Source organism: Sminthopsis crassicaudata, chromosome 4 (genome assembly GCF_048593235.1).
Source record: "Sminthopsis crassicaudata isolate SCR6 chromosome 4, ASM4859323v1, whole genome shotgun sequence".
Classification (NCBI taxonomy): Eukaryota; Metazoa; Chordata; class Mammalia; order Dasyuromorphia; family Dasyuridae; genus Sminthopsis; species Sminthopsis crassicaudata.
The window spans coordinates 467,445,087-467,470,329 of record NC_133620.1 but is presented as its reverse complement, the minus strand read 5'-3'; the positions used below and the strand labels follow the sequence as shown (position 1 = coordinate 467,470,329).

At 40.5% G+C, this 25,243-nt stretch overlaps 2 protein-coding genes and 2 long non-coding RNA genes across 11 annotated transcripts in view; 2 read left to right on the top strand and 2 right to left on the bottom strand.

Moving 5' to 3' along the window:
• The window catches only part of COL26A1 (collagen type XXVI alpha 1 chain), a 190,875-nt gene extending 188,157 nt beyond the window's left edge, over positions 1–2,718 (bottom strand). For 2 of the 5 annotated variants that reach the window (XM_074264216.1, XM_074264214.1), the window contains exon 1: positions 715–1,036. The gene's annotated coding sequence lies outside the window, so the exon portion shown is untranslated. Of the gene's footprint in view, positions 1–714; positions 1,039–1,940; positions 1,978–2,638 lie in introns of those variants that run through there. The other 3 variants (XM_074264211.1, XM_074264213.1, XM_074264208.1) reach the window with 3 other exon arrangements.
• On the top strand, positions 1,065–7,730 carry IFT22 (intraflagellar transport 22). Of its 4 annotated transcripts, XM_074264218.1 has the most exons (6): positions 1,065–1,141; positions 2,010–2,155; positions 3,769–3,883; positions 4,004–4,093; positions 4,629–4,831; positions 7,223–7,730. In XM_074264218.1, the coding sequence occupies exons 3-6, from the start codon at positions 3,786–3,788 to the stop codon at positions 7,369–7,371; spliced, it is 540 nt and encodes a 179-aa protein (XP_074120319.1). In that variant the 5' UTR covers positions 1,065–1,141; positions 2,010–2,155; positions 3,769–3,785; the 3' UTR covers positions 7,372–7,730. The 4 variants fall into 4 exon arrangements, with proteins under 4 accessions (XP_074120319.1, XP_074120321.1, XP_074120320.1 ...); XM_074264220.1 differs by lacking the exon at positions 1,065–1,141 and having other exon boundaries at positions 1,884–2,155; positions 3,805–3,883; XM_074264219.1 differs by lacking the exon at positions 1,065–1,141 and having other exon boundaries at positions 1,981–2,155.
• Positions 7,731–7,950: 220 nt separating this feature from the next.
• LOC141540321 (uncharacterized) lies at positions 7,951–8,139 on the top strand. Its single transcript, XR_012481520.1, has 2 exons — positions 7,951–8,054; positions 8,088–8,139. It is a non-coding gene; the product is annotated as an uncharacterized LOC141540321 (long non-coding RNA).
• Positions 8,140–11,526: 3,387 nt separating this feature from the next.
• Positions 11,527–17,957, bottom strand: LOC141540322 (uncharacterized). The gene is made up of 4 exons (XR_012481521.1): positions 17,870–17,957; positions 15,368–15,428; positions 13,540–13,622; positions 11,527–11,616 (listed from the first exon to the last, which is right to left on the bottom strand). It is a non-coding gene; the product is annotated as an uncharacterized LOC141540322 (long non-coding RNA).
• Between the last annotated feature and the right edge of the window lie 7,286 nt (positions 17,958–25,243).

Sequence of the window (25,243 nt, the reverse complement as noted above, 5' to 3'; positions counted from 1 at the left end):
AGAAGAAGAAGAAGAAGAAGAAGAAGAAAGAAGAAGAAGAAGAAAGAAGAAGAAGAAAGAAGAAGAAGAAGAGAAGAAGAAGAAGAAGAAGAAGAAGAAGAAGAAGAAGAAGAAGAAGAAGAAGAAGAAGAAGAAGAAGAAGAAGAAGAAGAAGAAGAAGAAGAAGAAGAAGAAGAAAGAAGAAGAAGAAGAAGAAGAAGAAGAAGAAGAAGAAGAAGAAGAAGAAGAAGAAGAAGAAGAAGAAGAAGAAGAAGAAGAAGAAGAAGAAGAAGAAGAAGAAGAAGAAGAAGAAGAAGAAGAAGAAGAAGAAGAAGAAGAAGAAGAAGAAGAAGAAGAAGAAGAAGAAGAAGAAGAAGAAGATAGGGAAATCTAAGGGTGAGAAGCGAGAGCATGCTGGGCTTGGAGGCATAAAAACAGGAAATGTAGTTTGATGTGCAATAACCCTAAGTTACTTTTAAAAAAGTGTTACAGCAACTTTGTGGTTGACTGCAAATGGTACCAAGGCTCTAACCCTGCAGAGGAGCCTTAAAAGGGCCAAACGGCTCCATCCACACAGAGTGGAAATCGAGCCTGTAATGGGCCAAGCGCGGAGCCGTGGACAACAAAACGTCCTCTCTCCCCCTCCTAGCCGGGGGCGGGGATGCTATCGAGCTTCTCCTTTTCTGGACCAGACAATTCTAGGTTTAGAAACAAGTAAATGACCGTGACCTCTACCTGAATATCTGGGAGACTGAGGCTGAATAAAGCCCGGCAGCGGATGGGGTGAGGTACAGATTTAAGTTCACTTAAGGAGGACTTGCCCACAGTTAGAGCCGTGTTATTGGAAAGTTTGGAATTAGAGCCATATTATTGGGAAAAGTAAAGCGGGAAGTCTCCGAACATAGTGGATTCTCCACCCACCGAAGTGTTTTAGCAAAGGCTTCAAGAAAAAATTAGGCCCGTGGTGATAAAGGCTGGACTGGAGGATGGAGACGAAGGGAAAACCCCCCCAAACTGAAGAATAACGTGCGTCTATGGAGCGCTCTTGCACCCCCTTCTGACAGAACTGCGTCATTCCTGCTTTTGACTCAAGAAGATAAAAAAGGGGGGGGGAGTGGGGACAGCTTTGCCCCTCCCTCCAGCTCCGTCCCAGGGCTTCCTAGTGTGTGGGAGTGATGGGGAGGGTTTCTCTGGGGGACACGATGAGGAGGGGAGAGAGAGGCAGTTTTGGGGGGAAAGACGGCAGGCTGTGACTGAAATTGGGGGTGCTGACGGAAGCCGTTTCTGGGGGTGTCCAGGGGACACAAATTGAGGGGGCCGAGGCTGTCACACGGAGTCACATCTCCAGAAATTAAAAACAAGCCTTTATGGGGGGGGAGGGGAGAGTGGGGGAAGGGATTCGATTTAGGTCAAAACCAGACAAGCTTTTTTATCCTCAATGTCACTTGAAAACGGCGCCGACCCCTCCCGGAACGAGCAAATATTCTGGTTTCCGAGGTTCGGGTCCAGGATAATCTGACTGGGGGCCTAAGATAATGGGGTCGAAGCCCCGCCAAGGACCCGGCCGGATAAGATGGGGAGGAAGCATTTTACTGGGGGCTGCCGTTTGACCCTGACCGTGTCACTTCCTCTCTCTGGGCCCTCAGTTTTCTCCAGCTGTAAAAAAGCGGGAGGGGGGGAGGGGGGGATCCCTGAAATGCCTTCCAGCTCTGACTCAGTGAGTCTGTGGGGCCTGTGGCTGAAAAAGCCACGGCCCCTTCCTCAGCCCGTTTTCCCTATTTGTAAAAATGAGAAGATGGGGGGGCACTATACAGAGTGAGTGCGAGGTCAAGGGAAACTAAGGGCAGTTTAAAACCGTCCGCCAGCATCGTCGCCGCCGCCGCCGCCGCCGCCGCCGCCGCCGCGCGCATCCGCGCGCGCTCACTGAGAAAACTGCGGCTTGCGCAGCGAGCGCGCCCTACCTGTCCCCGCCCTTGTAACCATGGAAAACAGAAGGGTAGCAAAATCAGCGAGAAAACTTTTCTTTCTAGGCCCACGCCCCACGCGGATCTCGGAGTCCTGGCAACGGCGGCGCCTGCGGGCTGGGGCCCAGGCCTGGCGGCGGGAAGATGCCCGGGCGAACAGGGGCCGGGCGCCATGCTTAAGGCCAAGATCCTGTTCGTGGGGGCCTTGTGAGGTGGGCGCGGCGGGCGGTGGGGCGAGGGGGGCGCTTGCGGGCTTGTGTAGCGCCCCCCCGAACCTCAGTGTCCCTTTGGGAAACAAGGGGCGGAAAGTGAAGGGCGAGGGCCGACCCGGCTGGACCCTTGGGGGCGGTGCGGACCGGGTTTAGGCTTGGAGGGAGGGACTGGGGGAGGGGACGGGGAGGCCTTCGACGGATGGAGAAACTGAGGCCCGGGGAGGGGAAGCGCCTTAGGATCACAGAGCCCTTGCCAGCGAATCCCCTCTTTTGACAAAACGTGGGAAACTGAGGCTTGGAGAGGGTGAGGGGGCTTGCAGAGTCAGAGGAATGGTAGGTTTTGCTGCCGAAAAAAAACCCCTTAAATATCTAGCCCAGCTCCCTCTTTACGGATCAGTCAGCCAGCTTTGACTTCCCTCTGGGGCTGAATCCTGGCTTACACCAGAGAGGCGGGAACAGACGTTTTGCCTTGGGGAAACTTACGTTCTGTTGGGCGGTATGGGGAGACACTGAGACCCGGGGAAAGATCAGCGCCCCAGAGATAGAAGAGGAGCCTTTAGAACGAGGGGCCCCGTGACCTGCGCAGTGAAAACTTTAAAAAATATATATTTTTATTATTTTATCAAAATAAATTAATTCAATAGAAATTAATTTTCCTTTGTAATCCCCCAAAATTATAAAATTCCACCAAGGTGGGGCAGCTAGGGGGCGCAGTGGATAGAGCATCAGCCTTGAATTCAGGGAGGATCTGAGTTCAAATATGACTCAGACACTTAACACTTCCTAGCTGTGTGACCCTGGGCAAGTCGCTTAACCCCAGCCTCAGGAAAAAAAAAAAAAAATTCCACCAAGGACCCCATAGACATCACTTGACTTCCAAAGGGATCCCCCAAAAAAGGTGAAGCCCAGCCTTGGATGGCCAGCCTCTCATTCTGCACATGAGTGACTCGGGATCCAGGAGATGAAGTCACTTGATAAAAATCATAGGGTTACAGATCTTGGGTCATTAGAACAACCTCCTTATTCAACAAGTCAACTGAGACCCAGGAGGTGAAAACAAATGCCGTAAAAACAGCCCCCGCTAAGACTCAGATCTGGCTTTTCCCCCTGCACCTGGGAGTCTGATGTCCTCCCTCCTGCTGCCTGGACCCTTATTTTTCCAGCGGGACAGAAAGGAACTTTTTCCCAGGTAGCAGAATCGGGATCCCATGGCCAGAGCCTCAGGTTTTTATTCTGACCCCAGGAGTTGGGAGGAGGCTGGAGAACATCGGTTTGTGGGATCATGAATGGAGCCACAGGAGCCAATCAGCCCAATTGTTTCTTACTGTTGAAACAGACCAGTGGTCCTCAAAACTTTTGAAGTGTGCATTGCTAACACAAATTTTAGGTCAAATGTCACTTCTGGTGATTTTGCCATAACCCGGCGGCCGCATAAACATCCTCAGCCGCATCTGGCCCACGGGCCGTAGTTTGAGAACCCCTGAAAACACCACGGGAAAGTGGGCTTGGCCCATTGTAATGGGGATAGCTTTTTGAGAGTTATGTTGTACTACATGTCAGTCAAGGGGTCTTTCTGATTTCAATTCCTGTGACTCTGTGAACCCAACTTTTAGTGGAACAAAAATAAAAAATGCTATCACTCTGCACAGAGCGGCAAAAACTGTCCCTGGCTAACTTCCTGACGGAGTCCTCTGACATCACTGAGTATAACCCAACGCAGGGTGTGAGGTGAGTTCTGGGCCCTGAGCTGGGTTCTGAAGGTTTTTCCTTTCCTCCTGTTTTGGGGGGGGGGGGGTGTTCGGCGAGCACCAGATGCATCATGTCTCCCCAATACGTTTGTGTCTTTAGGATCCTGGAATTTGAGAACCCTCAAGTAACTAGCAACAACAAAGGGACAGGGTGTGAGTTTGAGCTGTGGGACTGCGGAGGAGATAGAAAGTAAGTGTTCTTCAGTTTTTCTCAGGGGGAAGGGAGGGAGAGAGGGAAAACAAAGAGGAGAGAGAGAGCGTGTGTGTGTGTGTGTGTGTGTGTGTGTGTGTGTGTTTTCCATTCATGTCTATTTGCGACCCATTTTGGGTCTTGGCAAAGATACTGTTATGGTTTTCCCATTTCCTTCTCTGGCTCATTTCACAGATGAGGAAACTGAGGTAGGCAGGGTGAAGTGACTTGCCCAGAGTCACAGAGCTAGTGAGAGTCTGAGGCTGGATTTGAACTCAGGATCATGAGCCTTCCTGATTGCAAGCCCAGTGCTCTGCCCACTGCACCAGCTAACTACCCTTGTGTCTGTGTGTGTTTAAATAGGGGCTCATAAAAATGGCTTTCTCTAAAAGCAGTTTGTGGCCTTAAGCCTGTAAATGTCTTTTCTTGGCCTCGATGGACTGAGATCAAGCATGTTCACCAAAAACAGGCAAGGCCCTCAAAGACATAGCCCTCCCTGGGCAGCCCCGCCCCTGACCAGGCTCTTGTCTTCCAGGTTTGAATCGTGCTGGCCCGCCCTCATGAAGGATTCTCAAGGGGTGGTGATCATCTTCAATGCTGACATCCCCAGCCACCTGAAGGAGATTGAAATGTGGCATTCCTGCTTCGTGCAGCAGCAGCTGCTGCAGGATAATCAGTGTCTCCTAATTGCGCACCACAAGCCAGGCTCTGGAGTGGACAAGAGCAGCCTGTCTTTGGGTAAGGAGACTGGAAATGCTCATTGTAAAGAGAAGTTTGGTTTTCTTGCGTATTTTCTCAGTAATCCTCCCCACTTCTCACAGCGCCTTAAAGGTTAAACCCATGAATGTGTGTCTCATTGACCCCGATCTGATGCTTACAGTCTTGTGGGCTTTGCTTGCTGTATTACCTTAGTTCCTTTGCTGTCTATTTTCAGCTCATCATTGAAACATAATTGACATAATAAAATAAAATTGACATAAAAGACCCCCTCATCCAATCCAGTTATATAGACGAGAAAACTGAGGCTCCGAGAGATTAACATCATATTGATAGTCATCTTGATAGATAAAGAAATACCCCCCAGGAGGCAGCTAGGTGGCGCCGTGGAGAGAGCACCAGCCCTGAATTCAGGAGGACCCGAGTTCAAATCTGGTCTCAGACACTTAACACTTCCTAGCTGTGTGACCCTGGGCAAGTCACTTCACCCCAGCCTCAGGGAAAAAAAAATACCCCCAAAAAAGTTTTTACCACCATTCTCAACACAGATTCAATACCCCCTGTATGTAGAGTACTGTCTTGTTATGCATGCTAGTATATCAATGTATTTGAAAGAATTGGATACACTACAAACACATTTACAAAGATAAAACATGAGTGACGAAACCCAGAATTTCACTCGTTTCGGGAAGTCCAAGTCAGCACACACTCAAGAGTTTGCAGTACTGAGAAATACCAGCCTAAGAGGCTGGACAGGAGCTCCCATTTTCCTGGTGCTCCCCCCTAAAGCACACTGCCTAACAAAGATAGAGGAGGAGGAAAGAACTCTTAAGATGAAAAACATTTAATTACCAAACTAATGTAATAACTTTAGGCAAATCAGTTGATTGACAGTCTGGACCAGTTACCTGAACTATGAAATAAAAATATGTCTTCAGGTTATGTTCTGGCTCCAATGTATGGTTTTTTCATGATTTTTTCAAGCACATTTAATGAGCTTTTGTTCATTAATTGAGGATAATTAATAAAATTAGGCATTTCTTTGCAGTTTCCTGTCTTCACTGTGGTAAAGTAAAAAATAATTGCAAGAAAAACCCCAGTCAGCTGTGTGACTGCATAATAGTTTGGGAAATTACCATCATTACTTTTATCCTTTGCTTGTTGTCCTAGCTTAGTGCAAAGTGGATAAGAAGACAGGGCTTACAATCAGGTAGACTCCTCTTCATGAGTTGACATTCAGCCTGAGGCACTTTCTAGTTGGATGACCCTAGGCAAGACACTTAACTCTGTTTGCCTCAATTTCCTCATTTGTAAAATGATCTGGAGAAGGAAATGGCCTATCAGTCCAAGAAAAACTCAAATGGGTCTAGGAAGAGTCAGAAAAACTGGCTGAAGGACAAAAATTACTCATTGTAAGTGCCTGAACCATCTAATCAAAATAAACAGAAAATCATTCCGTAAACATTTATTATGTGTGTCTGACACAAAAGATGTTTCAAGGGATTTTGGTGAGAGTGGGATCTATAGTTGGGATGGTCTTTGTTGGGACCCTGGATCTCTTAGAATCAGCTGGAGTCAGGATAATTAAAAGTCTTTATTCTTGGTCGTTAGCGGTCTTCTTGGTCAGGGGACTAGATCTAGCAATCTCCACACCTCCTTCCTCTCTCTCCACCACCCGGAGAATGAATCAATTTCCTCCTCCTACTCCACCCACTCATGTCACTTCCCCTTCTGTGCCCACACCCACCGATCCAGCCAGCACAGAATAGTTGGGGAGGGTCATCCTCCAAACAATAGAGAATTGTCCAATTGGTGTTTGGCCTCATGTGCTAGATTACCTTGCATCTGCTCAGTTCTAGCCCTCTACAAGTCTTCATTATTGCCAGATGGTGGGCTGGAGCTGGCCCTGCCTTAAACCAACCTTAAATACTATTTCATTTTAAAATATTAGAAAATTCTAGAGACTTATGCTTTTAAAAGTCACAACTGGACCTCAGAGTTTTGAATGGATCCAGTTTTTATGCGCGCACGCACACACACACGCACATTCATTACTTTCCTTCTGGTTCGAGTTTCAAATTGGCCCCATCCTGACGGCACTTGGGGTGTTCCCTCTGCCATCACTGAGCCTTGGCTATTCCTCCCCTTTTGTCAGCTTGGCTATTCTCCCCCAAGTCTTAGGGTCCCATGACCTCGGGCTAGTTTCTGTCCGTGCCCTTCATATTTAACCCATCTGTGCTCTTCCTATTTAGCCTGTCCATGCCCTTCCTACTTAGCCCATCTATGCCCTTCATATTTTACCCATCCGTGCCCACTCCTCGAGGGCACAGACTCCTCCTGGGCACCTATTCAGGGCTGCCGCATGGTGGATGCTCTGAGGAATGATCGATATGCTCCTGTTTCACTTTGCAGCCGCACCTCTAAACAAACTGAAACTGGTCCACTCCAACCTGGAGGAGGAGCCTGAGGAGATCCGAGTGGAATTCATCAAGTACTTGAAAAGTATCGTCAGTTCAGTGTCTGAGAGCAGAGATCGGGAAGAGATGTCAATCATCACCTAACCTGACCCCCACTCCTTCTTCGCATGAAACGACTTGACGTCATCTTGGGTGTGCCTGAAAGCCCCCTTCTGCCCACCCCATGCCCAGGTTTGAAATCTCTCTGAAGGCACCGAGATCTGCCTAGAGGTTGGGCTTCCTCTGCTAGAAGTCAGTGACTGTCCGGATATCGACTATGAATACCGACCGTTGGTGAATTTGTCCGTTTCTTATATTGTCAGAAACCTGTCAAGTCAGGCTTAGTTTTGTTTGTTTAATTTTTGTTTCTTCTGAAATGTTATTGCTATTGTTCAGCGATCAATCTGTCTCTCAGGATGGTTGCTGTGGATGTGTAATAATCAAACGTGTTGTCTTCTCAATAATAAGCGTAATGGAATGTTTCTTTTTATATAGAATTCCATAATGTTATGAAAACTCTGCTAAATGAATTGGGGGCTTCAAGGCCAGTTATTATAAATGAGAGTTTCATAAACATCAGGGCAATTTCATCCTTACCAAACTGCTGCTTTTCCCATAAAAGGGATGTTATATTTTCATATCACCTAATTTGTGAAAAATGCTAAAGGATTCATATCCAAAGGTTATAAAGGCATGTGGCTTTTCAATTCATTGAATAAGCAAATTTTCATGTTTTTTGAGATGGATTTTTCTTTTTCCCTACTGCCTTTATAACTATCTTAAATATTGTCATATGTAACTAGTCAGAAATAAACTATCAGTACATATGTAACTAGTCAGAAATAAACTATCAGTACATATAGCTTAAAACTATAACTCAATTCATGTGTGTGTACATATAAATAGACGAATGTACATGTATCTCATACATACACACACACAACGAACATATACACATTATAGTGAAAAAAGAACAACTTTTTTGCTCTCAGCTTCAGTTTCCTTGTCTGTAAAATTAGGAAAATACTAACACCTATATTCCAGGGTATTTGTGAGGCTCAAATGTGATAACATGTAACCATCAAATGAGAACATACATAAAACACTTTGCAAAACTTAAAAAAGTGTCACATAAATGCTGATTGTTATGGATAAATGTGAATAAATTGAAGTCAGTTAATCAAATATTAAGTACCTTCTATGTGCCAGACATGAATTTTATTCTTAAAATTAGGTTAAGATAGAGATGACTTCAATTAAATATTAAGTACCTTCTTTGTGCTAGACATGAATTTTATTCTTAAAATTAAAATAGAGATGTGGGAAATCTCATATCTATCACCAGCTGTTTTAGACCCTAAGTTTCAGATCCACATTGTCTCTGTGACAATGCCATCCCCACTGCCTTAGCTTCTACATATCCAAAAGTGGACTCATCCTCTTCCTCCCCACCTTGTCCCTATCCCCTATGTACATCCGGCTGCCATGTTCCATTGCTTATAGCTCTGTGACATCTCCTGTAACTCTTCCCTTCTCTCCATTCCCTCTGCCACCATCATTAGTTCATTTTCCCTGTATTCATTTATTCAAAAACCATATTTGAGTGACTATGCTGAATACCCTCAACCCCAAAGATAAGGTATATGATCCTTTTCTTCACAGAACTAGGCTGTTGAAATAATTTCCTCTCTGGATTAGATCATAACATCAGATCATCATGTTGTTTCCAGCTTAATTCTCTGGAGCCTGCAGGGCTTTGTACCTCTCTGTTCAGAAGCCATTAGTACTTCCACATTTTCTATTAAAGTCCAGATATCTTTACTTGAAATTCAAAGTGCTCTTGACATTTGGCCCTGAAGCTTCTTTTCAGCTTTGCTTCCCACTACTCCTTCATTTGCCTTATAATCTGAACCCCTTCCTGTCTCCACACTTTTGCTCCCATTTCTATTGCCTAGAATGCCCTTTCTCTAAATCTCCACTGTCTAATCCATTCATCACTGCCCAGCTCCACTTTTCTGCAGCCTGCTATGAGATCACTAAAGGAACAGGTTTGAGCTTCCAAGTATTTGATTTGTTAAATGATGTGTACCAATAATCTAAAAAAGTCTTTCTCAGCTTAGAATTAGACTCTACATACAGGGGGAAACAAAATTTTTACACATTAAAAACATCACCTAAAAGGAAACACAACAGTACTAGGTAATTTGATTTCTAATTAGAGGGAAGATTAGGGACTTGAGAATTGGGAGGGGGAGAACAAACGGGTACAGTTCCCTGAAATAATCGCATTCCCCCCAAGTGTCAGTAGCAATCAAAGGAAAATAGAAGCAATAACTGATGAGAACTGGACCAGTTTTCAGATAAGACATGTGGTTTTGCTTGAGATAGAGTCGGGAGTCGGGTTAGGGTTAGAGTCGGGAGTCGGGAAAGAAAGCTTGATTTACTCTGGATCCAACTGGGTTTCTGATCTGCATAATCTATATCCTTGGTTAAGGGTCTCTAAGTAAGAGGTAGAGGTTGTCCAGCTTCCCAGCCATGAAGGACTAGGCTCAAACAAGGCAATAAGGTTTTCTCCCAATTTCCACAATTGATGTTACAAGATGGAGTCAGTGGGGTCCACTCAATTTCCACTTGCTGACCCCTTGAATTCCTTCACACAATCCTCAGCTAAAAAGGAATCTGCCTTTCTCTAAACCCTTAGGATCTTAGGTCTGGTGCTAGATGGAAGTGCAGGGTCCATCCAAACTAGATACTGGGAATAGACCCAAGGATGCTCAACAGCGTAGTCTGGGCTCGGAAGTGGCGTCCAAAGCAGGATTCGAAATTAAATGTTTCCCTGGGGCCTCATCTAACTGCTGACACCTTAGATAGGAAATCCTATGAAGGCAGGGGCTTTCCTTCCCCCAGAGTGCTTTACACATGGCAGGCATTCCAAGTATCCTGGTTTTTGAAGACTGGGACCAAAGAACTAAAGAGAATTACATTTGCATTATCTTCAACACTATTTAGATAAGGGAGTGGACCACAGAGAATCCCATATGCATTATCTTCAGCACTATTTGGGTAACAGAATAGAACAAAAAACTAAAGAGAATCCCATTTCACAATAAGTTGAGCAGATCCATCCATTTGTAGCTGGCCATTTTCTTTTCCATCATGACCCATGACTTTCCCCAGCTAGTCCCCCGGCTAAATTTTTCATGATTTGTCAATTGAGCTGTCACTTCTGATAGCTAATTGAATCAAATTGCTCTTATAAAGTACCATAATTACAGCCAGCATTGTGTAATCATAAAGGAAAATCTTACCCAGGTCTTATTGTTGTGTCAATCAAAAAAAAGTGCCCCCCCCCAAAAAAAGGTCTCTTAAGGAGCTAGTCTCCGAGTTGAGACAAAGCACATAGGTTATGACCATTGTCCTAGGGACCGCCATAATGCTTATGAAGCTTCCCAGGATATAGGATGAACGCGCTCTAGAATTTCAGTGAAAAGACCTGCAATCTATACTTTTAATATTATATACAGATGACAAAAAAAGTGAGAATACTTACAAAGAAAGTATACAAATTACAAAATAGATTAAATTAGTGCTGAGTCCATTACTTGGTCATCTTAGTTATGTCCAACTCTTTCTGACCCCATTGGGGTTTTCTTGACAAAGATAGTGGAGTTTTTTGCTGTGTCCTTCTCTAGCTCCTCATTTTACAGATGAGGACATTGAGGCACACAGGGTTAAGTTAATTCTCCTAAGATCACACAGCTAGTAAGTATCTGGGGCCACATTTGAACTCAGAAAAATTAGTCTCCCTGACTCCAGATTCAGTACTCTTTATCAATCATAGAATCATAGGTCGGGAACAAGAAAGAAGCTTAGAGGCCATTGAGTCCAGTCTTGTCATTTTTCAGATGAGGAAGCTGCAGCCCAGGTTGGGGAAAGGACTTAACCACAATCACATAGATCATTTGCATCAGAAGCAGCAACTGAGCCAGGCCCCTTGTGTCTAAGACCACTGTCCATTCCATGGTCCCCCACTGAGTTCCCTTCAGAGAAGGCGGCTGTGTGATTCCTTCCCGTAGTAATTCCTTTCTCCTCCTGTTGGTCATCTTGGATGTTTATAAATTTAGAAAATATTTATCTTATAATGTTTAATAAAAGCACTCATGCTCTCAGTCAACTTGTATGGTTACTAAATTTTTCAAGCTTGCAGAAATAAAGTTTCAAATGATTAATTCCTATATATGGACATGTCAACGTCGTCATAATCTGAGATAGGCTCAGTGTGACCAGGAACAGAAACTCTCTGTTTCATTACAGTTGAATAAGGTGGTTGGCTTTCGTTTTCCTGTAGAGCTTTAAAACAGAAAAAATATCCTTAGGTGTCTCATCTGATGTCCAAATTCACCTCCCTGACCATGAAGTAAGACTTATGCAAACTAGAGTTTATTTCAGTGATGTTTGCTCTTCTAGTGAGATTAGCATTTTGATCCCCATTTTACAAGTCAAATTTAGGCATATATGTATAAAGTGCATAGATATGTGTCTGTCTGTATGCGAGCCCGATGGCAAAGTTACTTCTAGCTCGTCATCATATATCTCAATTATTTCAATTTGCCCTGGACCCAGAAAAAGGTGAAATAAAGGCTTTCATTGCCACCACTTAGATTGTCAAATTATAGGCAGTTGGACCAACTCAATAAATCACCCAACGCACAGCATTGTGCCCTACACAGAGTAAATACCTGAAAAGTGTTTATCAATTAAGCCAAATCCTGGTTTTCATGAGAAAATAAGAGCAATCCCATTTATCCTTTTTACATCCATCAAGATTTGTCAACACTTTTCTTTTATTAGAATAAAAAACATGGTTCTGATGGACGTGGCTCTCTTAGGCAATAAGAGATTCAAATCATTGTGATCATCAGTTGATCAGTGATGAACAGAACCAGCTACACCCAACAAAAAAAACACTGGGAAATGAGTGTGAACCACAATGTAACATTTGTACTCTTTCTTTTGTTCTTTGCTTGCATTTTTGCTTTTCTCCCAGGTTATTTTTGCCTTCTTTCTAAATCCGATACTTATTGTGCAACAAGAGAACTGTATAAATATGTATACCTATATTGTATTTAACACATAGTTTAACATGTTTAACATGGATGGGACTGCCTGCTATCTAATGGAGGGGTTAGAGGGAAGGAGGGGAAAATTTGGAACAGATATTTTTGCAAGGGTCAGTTTTGGAAAATTACCCATGCATATGTTTTATTAATAAAAAGCTATGATAAATTTTTAAAAAGAATAAAAACATGGACAGAAAAGACAATGGTTACTGGGGAAGGAACAAGGAGGAGAATATGGCAGTTTTCCGAGAGAGAATTAGCTGAAAGCAAATTTGACGGTGTAAACTACAGACTCTGAAATCCATCTTTTAATTCCATTTTGGGACAATATGTAGCTGAATCATCATCATAGTTGACATATATGTAGCACCTACTTTGTGCCAGGCACTATGCTAAGCATTTTACAATTATCTCTTTGGTGGTCCTAACAACCCGGGGAGGAGGTAGGGGCTATTATTATTACCCCATTTACAGATGGGGAAACTGAGGAAAACAAAGGTCAAATGACTTTCCTGGGATCACACAGCTAGTAAGTATCTGAGACTATATTTAAACTCAGGTCTGTACTAACTCCCAAGTCCATTGTTTTGTCCATGGACCACCTAGCTGCCCCCAGAGAAGGTGGGATTTGAAAAGAGTCTTAAAGGGGATCAGATTAACTAATAGGTGATGGGGAGAAGGAAATGGGGCAGACTGAATCAGAAAGCTACTGTAGAAGTTCAGGTGTGAGGTGTGAGCTTGAACTGAGGAAGGTTCCAACTCATGATTTGAAAAGGAGAATCGGGAAAGATCGGGGTCATAAATACCCAAGGAGAAGAGAGCATCTTCTCCCAGATTTCTTCAGCTTCCCAGATGAGAAGCTAAAAGCCCATTTATGCATAAAAACTACCCCAGGCTCCTCAACCTTAATGGCTGCCCCCTTAGTTTTTCTTCAATGTCTGTCTGATGTTTGTACACAGTCATTTGTATATTGTCTTCCCAAGGAGAAAGAACTTAACTCTTCTTGTAGTACTGGTTCATCGTAAATGCTTAATACATGATTATTGATCTGACTAATTTTCATCCTTGTATAATAAAGCCCAATGAACTGCAAATTCTAGATGAATTAGTTATCCCAACCTAAAGGAAACTAGCGTTAATAAACCACGCTTACCGTAATTAAGTGTATCTGCTGAACCTGGAACATTTCTAGGAGGCAGAGGGGGTAAAGACACGGCTGTTTCATCAGTGACATTCCTAAAAATGCACATGACTGCTGGTTATTGTTTTATTTCTCATCAATGGATTTAAAGAAAATCTTTAAAGAAAAAAAAACTACTGAAAATGTATATGGTTGGAAAAAGTAATTTGCTGGTAAATATTTAACAACCAACTCTACAGAATTTACATTTTCTCTGTTACTTTTGATCTAAACAATCCACAAAACAATAAATCAAGCTCTGATATTCACACTTGACCCTCATGAGCTGGTTAGAGCTGGTTCCAGGCAACCCTGGTTGAAAATTCAACCTGAGTGACTTTTAAAATGATCCTTTTCTTCTCCCTATTAAGCCTGAATATCTTTCTGAACTAATCCTTCAAATATAATTTCAATGACCATCCTACATAGAAAGAAAGTGATGAGATAATGATTGAATTTATAGTTCCAGCTCTAAATCTGTGTCCTTCTGCAACTACGATACCTTAGAAAAGATCTCCATCTCCAAAAGTGTCAGCATCCCCTTCCTGCTCAAAATGACTTAAATCAGAAAAGACCAATAACACAAATCTATTTTTGCCTCGTAGACAGCTTCCTTGACAAATTGGCTCTAATAACTTTCGGTATATAGAATTCTATTTTCCCATTTATTTTTATTATAGAATTGGTATAGGTTTCTCAGATTGATTCAAAACATAAAACCACAGTTAAGAATGCCACTGGCTTTCTAAAGTCAGAAAGAGAAAAATAATTCTCTTGACAAAGTATGAATGGAAAAATATATTCTTATGTTTAATACAATAATTTGAAGATTGATAATGCAGAGATCTATATATAGCCTAAATCTGAGGTATAAGGAAAAAATAAGAGATACACATTTAAAGTCTTAATCAAAATTAACTAGATAGAGAACATCTTGTAAGATTTTTAGTCAGGTAAATGTGAGCAGAAGTGCAGCAAGATATTTCTAGGGCCTTTTTCCTCCAGCAGGAGAATTAACTTAGTTCATAGGAAGAATGACTATTTTTGGTACAAAGAGGCTGAGTTCATAGGCTTGGCTTGAACAGTTAGGCAAGTCACTTCTGTTTGCCTCAGTTTCCTGAATTGTAAAATAGAGATAATGATATCTACCTCATAAGGTTGTTGTGAATCTCAAATGAGACATTTGTCAAGTGCCTGGTACATAGTAGACGCTTAATAAGTTCTTGATCCTTTTCCCCTTCAAATTTCTTTGTGACCTTTGGCAAATTATTTAATTTCTTTGTTCTTTTCTCTTCTTTTCTCCTCTATAGAATGAGGCTAAATGGCCTCTCTATAATTTAATGACCAATTTTCTCACTAAACACCAAAGGCTATATTCTTTGTTGTTGTTTAATCATTTCAGTCATGTCCAACTCTCCATGACCCCATTTGGAATTTTCTTGGCAAAGACACTGGAGAAGTTTGTCATTTTCTTGTTCAGCTTATATTACAGATGGGGAAACTGAGGCAAACGGGGTTAAGTGACTTGCACAGGGCCACACAGCTAGTAAGTGAGGAAGATGAGACTAACTGAATGTGCACTATGGCACCACCTTGCCACCCTAAGAGCTATAGTAAGAGCAGGCAAATAATTTTTAAGATGCAAAAGCAGAAGACTATGTGAACTCTAACCACCCATCTCTATATATAGCATAACAATCATTAATATAAAGGCTCTATGGGAGAAGGGGGGGAGGGGAGATAAACAATCCCTAACATTCAAAAGCATAGTTTTAGCGTCTACTTTAGAAAAAAAACTTACTCATATGTTTGTTCATCTTTTTTATTATACTTCAGAGACATAGAGATTTCCCAGTTCTTGCCTAAAAACAAAAACAAAAAAAAAATGTTTATTTATAAAGAAAAATAAAGATAATTATTTTGAAATTTATGAAATTCTTAAAAATAAAGATGGAAAAGTTTAAGAAGATCGGGAAAGTCCAAAATTCTAAGTTGCAGGTGCTCTGGAGTCAAAAAGATTCAACTTTGTGAGTTCAAATCTGACCTCAGACACTTCATAACTGTGTAACTCTAGTCAGGTCACTCACCCTCACCCTACCTTCATTTCCTCATCTATAAAATGGGAATAATAACAGCACACCTAGCTCCATTTTGCAGACCTTAAAGCTCAAGTCAAATCTTTAATTATAAATAAACCATTAGCTTAGATTAGAAAGCATTTCCTTATTCTGAGTTTATATTTTTAATCTGTACCTACTAATTCTAGTATAGCCCACTGGGACCAAACTGTATGTCTTTTATATGTTAGCCATTAAATTAACTAAAGGAAATTATATTCCTGCTAAGACTTCTACTTCTCCAATCTGGTTCCTAAATGTTCTTTTCCTAATAATGGAGTCATAAAACAAGAATTTTTGCACCGGGGGCATGTACCATGTTATAGTTTAGTTGAATGGCACAAAGAACACCATCAGCTGAGCTGGGGAGAAAGGATAAAACATAATTTCTTTGCAGAGAGAATCAGAGAACCTGGGATGCCAATGTAAGGTTACTTATGAAAAAGGGATTTAGGGGAAGAGGAAAGAACAAGGCAGGATGGGCCTCCATCTTGCAGTGTCCATTTTAACCATTCACTCTTATCAACTAGATACTTAGAGCAGTTGTTTCTGTGGAAGGATTGCAATCAGCATTATTGCCCTCTAAATTTTGTATCTTCTAAAATTGGCACACAGGGCCAAAAACTCACTCATCCTACCCTAGTTATTATGCATGCTTTTACCTGTCATTTACCTTATCCCAGCATGGGTCCCATCCCACCAAAGCTCAGTAATACCTATGCGATCAAATTTGCCTTCTTGCATTAGAATCTCTAATTCATTTTGTTTGTTATCTGCATTTTGCCAATTTGAAAATATACAATAAATAAATAAATCATTATTCAAATTGTTATTTAAATCAAATATATCATAGAAATTTCTCAGAGATAAAAAATAAACTAGATAAATCACAAGATAGAAAAATCCACTTAAGGATAATCCAAAATGAATCATGGTTTCTTATATTTTACTTCATTTATGCAATACCGAAACAGCCAGATTTACAAACTACTCGATTCTTTTTTTAAGATTTGTTTTTGTGTCACAGATGCTTCTAGATAATACTCTTCTACTGCAATTATTTTTTTAAAAAAAGAGCTCACACATTGGCCATATATAGACAACATATAGTATTCCGTACCCATAGTCCCCCACTTCTCATTTCCTCTCCTGATCCAAATTACTTAAAATCTGTTTGTTCTTTTTCTAATTTAATCAAGATCTTTGCTTGCTTTATACCATCTCAATTTATACAAGTCTTTTCATGCTTTTGCCACATCTTCATATTCATCTGAACTGCTGAATTCAATCAATAAACAGGTTCAAAATGGCGGACAAAGTAATCAGGATGACAAAGTATGGTTTTATTTTTTATTTTTTGATGAATTAGTTTGACTTCATGCAGCCTTAACTAATGCCTCATGCTACTGAAATTCATATACTATTAATAACTATTAATTTGTGATCCATTCTTTCCCCCTTTTCTTTCTGTTAAAACCCATCTCCAGAAAAGATCAATCAATCTTTGAAGAGAATGACTGAGTGATAAGATTTGTTCCTAGATCTCAAGGCTTGTTAGTTGAACAGGACCCCACCTACCCAGGAGACCAAATTTCTGTTAAGAGTATATATAAAATTCAGGGTAAGTCTTTGCCTGGGGGAAGAACTCCTTGCTCTCCATTAGAATTCAGGACAACCCAATTCCTGAAGGAGAAAACTAGCCAGAAAGGTCCAGATGAAGATGGCTTTCTCTGCCCAGATATCTTCATACTGTTGAGACTCATGATCAAGCCACATCCTCAGCAGGAGGAATTGCAAGACTTTTCCCGCTTCCTCATTTCATATCAGGGTTGGTTTTCACTTCTCAGTGAAATGAAGGAAGGAATTTAGGGCATTTCAGGCTTTCCCTTGGCATCTTTGGTTGCCAAGAGAAACCACAGATCATTGACTGATTTATTGTTAGTTAGCCTCATTAATAAATTGACCATTAATTTTCCAGAATCTCTGTCTCCCCAACTTCTAATTCGTTTCATTATGGACTCAGAAGTATCATTCATGAAAAATTAAAAGTGTTTAAAATTACTATAAAACTCAGTCCCAAAGTTAAGAGCCATCACCATTTATGGAGCTGTTATTCCTCCAATAGAAAGCAAATTCTCACCCTACCCCACCCCACCCCACCTCCCACCAGTTGGACCATTAATTACCTTGTCTAAGTAGTCTCTTACAGATACAGTACATTACTAGGGCAAGTGTTGCTGAAACAAGAATTATTATTCCAGCCAAGAGGATCCAGAAATTCTCCAGCCACCAGTCCATTGTAATACAAACCTGAGAAAAAACCAAAAACTGAGTTTAGAAGATGTAGCGGGAGTGAGAAGAGGAAGAGGAGGAAAAATAATTACCTTGTGTCTTGCTCTGCATTGAGTTGTTAACTGGAACCTAAATGGAGGGTGGTTTCCTTTTTCCTTTGCAACCTGGTCCCAACCTGTATTTTCAGCCTAACTCTACATTACTGCCCCCTTTTGCATTCATGATCAACCAACCTGAACTTCTCTCTGTTTCTCTCACAAAACACTCAAGTTCCCACCTTTTCAGCTTTCCCCTATGCCTAGAATACCTGCCCTCCTCATTTCCACGTCAGAGAATTCTATTCCTCAAGATGTAGCTCCAACTTAACCTTCTACATGGAGCCTTTCCTCATCCCCCAACTGCTAATCCCTTTCTTCTCTAACTACTTTAGGGTTATTTGCATTTATTCTCTTTGTATTTTTTCTGTACATTATAAGGGTGGAATAGATTGATTTATTCAGTCATGTTAACCCTTTCCCACTTTAAGTCAATGATTTGATTGATCACTCTCAATCACTGACTTTAGCCAAAATGGGGAAAATCTTTGGAACTGGAGACTCTTGCAAAAAATCATAAATTAAATGAGCTGAAGAAAAGTTGTCATGATCCATTTTTATTTAATTTAATGTTTCTTTTAATATATGACGGAGGGGTTTTTAGTAAAAATGAAGTTAAATATTGTCCCATCTAAAGAGATTCATATGTGAATAACAATCAAAGCTTCATACTAAAAAATGGCTGAATTTCAGGCCCTCGTTTACTATTAAAAAAAGGCTGTGAAGGGTAATGAGTCTTTCCCCTGTGCCCCCTGAAATCAGGCCCTAGGAAATCAACAACTTGACTAATGGCTAAATTCAGACATAACTCTGGCACAGAAAAGGAAGAGAAAGCTATTTCTAAATCAGGTTATGCTTGAGTAAAGACCTACAACCAACACATCCTGTCTGAATAAACAGAATTTCAACATAACTAACCATTGATCCTTAAGAAAATAGACTTTTATTGATTTTGTTTTCATATCACCTAGATTTCCCTTTGTATCCATCCTCCTTCCCTACATCAGAAAGCTATCCTTTATAATAAAGCAATTTGAAAGGGAAAAAAAATGAAGAGAAAAAATAAGCAAAATTGATGATTACAAAGACATTAGATTTCATATTCCACACTCGTGGTCTCCAGTCTCTGCAAAAGAGTAGAGGAGGAATCTTCTCATCTCGCCTATCTGGGGCCATGTTTGTCCTGGATTATGATGCAATATTCTGGTGTGGTTGGGTTTTTTTGTTTGTTTTTTTGTTTTTGGTGGGTTCTTTTTTTTTTTTTTTTTTTTTTTTTTTTACTATTGTTCTACCCATTTACATTGCTTTAGTCATTAAGTTTAATGTTCCTGGTTGTGTTCATTTCATTTTGCATCGGTTCTAGGACTAGAATCAGGAAGACTGATTTCAAATCCAGTCTCAGACACATCATAGCTGAGTGATCCTGGGTTAGGTTAGGCCTTGTTAATAAAATGATTCCATTGTTCAAATAAAATAAAATAGGGAGCAGATAAATGGTCCCTTCTGATTCTAAATATTACCATGTTATAGAGCTCTGGGTCTGGAATTCCAAAGTTCAAATCTGACCACAAACAGTTGTATGATCCTTGTCAAGTCACCTTACTCTGCCTCAGTTTCCTCATCTGTAAAAATTGGGACTTACAGTCCCATCGAACTCAAAACTTTTTGACTTGTGTTTTCCACTTGCTAATTGTGTGACTGTGAGAAGTCACTTAACTTCTCAGCATTGATTTTCTCATCTTTAAAAAGAGAAATCAGCTCCAAATATGAGATCTGAGTTCAAATTCTGTTTTGTTATTTCCTAGATATGCGACTTTAGGCCCATCACTTCTCCAACCCAGAGTAAATGGGCTTTGAGGTTAACCCACGAAACAGCCTTTTCTGCAAAGCCCCCCATTCATCCGTTTGAAATAATAGTAGAGTTCTCAGCTCCTTGCCAATAGGACTTTCTGAGAAATCACCTAAATTCTCCTAGCCTCAGTGCCCTTCTGAAAAATGGGACGGCAACTCCTTTCTCTGACTCTTCCCCATGATTATGACATCAAAGGAAGACCAGATTGATGTGGATCCAGAAAGGTGGTCATTTAACTTTGAGGAGGGGGGGCTAGAAGCTAGCTGCCTATGCTCTATCTATTTAAGGGATACTTCCTTTTCAAGAATACCTTCCTGATTGTGTGACCCTGGGCAAGTCACTTAACCCCAATTGCCTCAACAACAACAACAAAAGAATGCCTTCTTGAATTGCATATGTTTAACATATATTGAATCACTTGCCATCTAGGGGATGGGGTGAAGGGAAGGGAGGGGGAAAAATAGAACACAAGGTTTTATAAGCGTGAATGTTGAAAATTATCCCTGTACATATTTTGAAAATAAAAATCTTTAATTTTAAAAGTTTTTAAAATTTAAAAAATGCCTTCCTGATTTCCCTCTCTTTCTTCCAAATTATTTTATTTTATAGATATTCTTGGTTTCATTCTCTGTGTATACATTTTCTCTGCTCCCTGCGGGCAGAGATATCTGTCTCTCTGTCATCTAGCACAATGCCTAGCATACAGTAGTCACTTAATAAATGCTTGTTGGGTTGATTTTTAAGTTTTACTGAGTTATAATACAACCCTTTTATTCATGTGAGGGGCAGCTAGATGGCACAGTGGATAGAGCATTGGGTTTGGAAGCAGGAAGGCTCATCTTTATGAGTTCAAATCTGGCCTCAGACACTTATTTAAGTGACAAGTCACTTAACCCTGTATGCCTCAGTTCCTCATCTGTAAAATGAGCTGGAAAAGGAAATGGTAAATCAATCTAGTATTTTGCCAAGAAAACTTCAAATGGGGTCATAACAAGTAAGATATGACCAAAGGGATTGAACGACAGTAGTGATAACTGTTTGTGTGGGGATCAAATAATACAATATAGAGAATCCTTTGCGCATCTTAAAGTCCTATTAAATGTGACTAGCTATTTACGAGTTGAGCCAAACAAGTCAGGTTTGCACCCACCCTTCCCAAGTTCCTAGCCTTCATTTTTCATATCTTTGGGAATAAGTCTGAAACTTGAAGGTCTGAATGATTGAAAGTCTGTCTGAATAATCATAATTAATACAAATTGATGCTGTTGCTCATGCCGTGTGATTGTTAGCTCATGACTTTTAAAAATTAGAGATAATATCGAGTAAAAAGGATATCTATGTGAGAAAATGATGTTCTATATAGAATATATAGAGAGAATATAAAATATATTCTAATATATTCAGAAATAATCACTGTATTGAATCTTTCACTTTAAAGTTTCCAGTGGGTAGAGATAGGGTAGATACCTCTTGGACCTCTTGGAAGTCTGCTTTGGCCTTTAATAACATACATAATCAAGAAAGTCCTCCTTGGGTCTAACCCAGTTCTCTCTTGCTAGGTCCAATTCCCTCCCTCTGCCATTCACTCTTGTAGGGAAAATGAGACATATCCTGAAGAGAATTAAAAATATATAATAATGACTCATAGTTACGGTTGTTGTTTGATTATGTCTGACTCTTTATGACCCCCATTTGGGGTTTTCTTGGCCAAAAAATACTGGAGTGGTTTGCTATTTCCTTGTCCTTATCATTTTACAGATGAAGAAACTGAGGCAAACAGGAAAAAGAGTCTTGGTTAGAGTCACACAGCTAGTAAGTGTCTGAGCCAGATTTAAATTCAGGTTTTCCTGACCAGGCCTGATGCTCTACCCACATATCATAAATAGAGCTATTAACACATAAAATTACTTGTATACTTATAAAGTTCATTCTTCACTTGAGGCGGGCAGTACAAGCCTTGTTAGTCTTATTCCAGTTTAGTGGATGAAAATATCAAGGTTTTAGAGATCAAGTAACTCTCTCAGTAAATTTAGTGCTGGATAATCGAACTATACCTCTCTTCTCCCCAATAAATCCAACTCCTTTCTCCTTAGTCTTCTCCCTTTCTTCTAATGATAAAAATGGCTGATGTTGAGGCAGGAAAGTACATCTTTCAAGGAACTACAAATCCATAACTTTTCTAGGAATAGGAGATCAATTCAAAAGACTTAATTCCAAGAATTTTAAAATCTCAGTTCGATCTCAACACGGGAAACCTCACCCGGCCCGGACATGGAAAGGATTGACAGATTGATAGCTCTTTCTCTTTTTTTTTCACTTTCTTCTTTTTTTCACTTTACTCAGTGAGTCAAAAGAACAAGTAATCTTTCGAAATTCTACTATTCTATATGGTTTTTGAAGTCTTTCAACAAGGGGAAATGAAGTCAGCATCCTTTAAATACTCTCGGAGAAGGGACTTGGAAACACTTTGACAAACAATTAGAACTAAGATTTTCCTCCATTGTCATCTTCAGATGTCATGCTAATATTAGTAAGATATCAGACACTTAAGCCAGGATTACATGGGCAATGTCTCTATATTGGGGAAGAACAATTAGCAAATTTATAGAATAGGGCTCTTATTGTCACTTTGTCAAAATGAACCATGTGTTTCAGATCTTCTGCTGGATTAAATGCATGGAGTAAATGAAAATGTACTTGAATTTTTCACAAATAGATTGAATTTCACATATTTTGTATCTTCAAGCAGGGATCTAGAAATAATCATGATTTTTTCCATGCTATTACCTATAATCGCTTTACATTAATCCTTCAGCAAAGAAGTGGTTTTGGAGAAGATGCTTCCTTTCCCTGAGGGTCTCGGTTTCCCCTTGAAGGAATAGGGTAGTTAGATAAGATATACAAAGTCTCTTCTAGCCTTCTCAGTCTATGACCAAAATTCAAGACAAATAGGTTCCCGATTCATGGATTGTCTTTTGTGTCATTCGGTGATCTATCCACAGAGGCAGCTAGGTGGTGCTGCAGTGGATATAGTGTCCTAAATTCAAAACCAGGCTCAGTCACTTACTTGCTATGTGACCCTGGGCAAGTCACTCTACTCTGCCTCAGTTTCCTTATCTGGAAAATGAGCTGGGGAAGGAAATGGCAAACCATTCCAGGCCAAGAAAACCCCAAATAAGAAGAGTCATACATGACCAGATAGCAACAAGCTCCATACATTCGCTAGCATTTCATCCTTAGTAAAGTAGCCATCTAAAAAGTAAAGTTTAAAGGCTTACCTTTCCTTGCTGGTGCTCTCTCTGTTGGCCTTTTTTATTTGATCAAGTAGTGAGCCTCAACAAACAGAGCCCAGGGGAACACTTCATCACCGGGTTGATAGGAAGTGTCCCCTTGGCTGGAGACTTGAGACTTTTGAAACAACCCCTGATACTACTTCCCTTTCTGACCAGCTCTTCAGAGGAGGTACAATTATCAAGTGGCTGGAATTAACTAAAGAGAAAGAGAGGGACAAGAAGGTGGCTTCCCCTTTCTGGTGGGGCACAACTGATTGTAGTTACTAATTTCCATGACTCATGGCTCAGCCATATCTGCTTTTAAAATATTGTAAACTTTCCTAGGAAGGACACATTGAAAAACTTATTTTTCATACCCTGGAATTGGCCTTGGATATAGTATTCAATCTTCATTGAATCGAATGAATTTCAAATTTAGAATCCCCTTGCTACAACCAAGTTCTTTGGGAAAACAGTTTCCTGTGTGAAATAAGGAGAATTTGAAACTCTAAACCTACGATTCTATAGGTGGATGGTATCTAAAATGTGATTTCACTGGTATAGGGAAACTCTCAAGTGAGGAAAAGTCTTCCATCGATGCAGGCTGGTACCTTCTAGTCTCAGAAGGATGTTTAAAATATTTTTGGAGGTTGTGTTTTACCCAGGTTCACACAGCCAGTATGTCTCAAAACTGGGATTAGAACCCAGGACTTTAGGGCTTTGAGGAAGCTTGCTTAACACGACTCCCAGGGCCTCAGTTTTTTCATCTGTAAAATGATTAGATTGAGTAGCTTCTACAATCCTTTCTAGCGCTAAAATTCTTATCAACTTTTCCAAAGGTTCCTTTATTGGATCTCCTCTGACCTGTGGCTACAGTGATTTAAGCTGTAATCATAAATCAATAGCTTTACAAAACATGAAGAGCTAGGATAAGTTTGGGGGGATTCATTGGTTTCTCACTTTTCTGCTTCATTTCCCCCACCCAGATAATTTGGGAACTTCCTGTTTGACGGTACTACAGGGTGTTGTTGTCCAAATCTCCCCTTTCAAAGCACACAATTCACAAGGTTCAGAGGCAATGTAGGTTTATTTATAGATCAAAGTACATAAGTAAGACTCATATGAAAACCTCTTTTAAAAAAAAAAGAGATGTACCAGTAAATAACATTTCCCAAAGGCCTTTGCAATCTTAGAGATATTTAAGTTTTCCCTTTGGGTAGGGCTCCAGCTAGAAGTGCCAGGGGGTGCTCTCCCCATATCAATAAAGTCTCATTTTAATCTGCATCAAATATTTTATTATATAAAATATAATTTTATATATATATTATATTATATCAAATATAATAGGAGAGGCTCATTTTAGTTTCACCTTCGTTCCCTGAGCTGACCACACGATGCTTTCTCCCAGCCCATTGGAACTAACAAAGACAACTAGGTTCTCAAAGATTACTGGCTTGGGAGAGAACTGGATCATACATATACTAGAGACCTCATGAGCTTCTGAAATTATAATTGAGGGATGGTTGTATCAATACTTCAAACAAAATAGTTATTGGGTGGGTAAGAATGATAGTTACTATCTAAAAAAATTAAAGACAGGTTGGTTATATGTTATATGGAGAAAAATTCCTTTCTTATACAAACTTACAGTCTCTGGAGAAACTCCTTTGTTAGACAGACTTCTCCACGGAAGCTGAAAAGTCTTATCAGATACAAATCCTGTTCTATTATCCTGCTGTGTATAAAATAAAGATCTCAAACCATACCTCCTTGCAATATGATTTCTCCCACCAAGACATCTTGGTGTTCTTTTCCTAATCAATAAAGCTTTTCTTATCACAGCTTTGAGTAGGTGAATTCTTTCACTACGGATCCGGCCTTGGCACTTTGGAGGGAGGAGAGAGACAGACAGACGGACAGAAAGAACCACAGACCCATCTTTGCTTAATATCCTTCCTTTTCACTTTGTTTATCACTTCCTGTAACTACCCAACAATTAATTGGTATTATTGCTGGGACTCTCAAACATACCTCTATGGTAACAGGAAA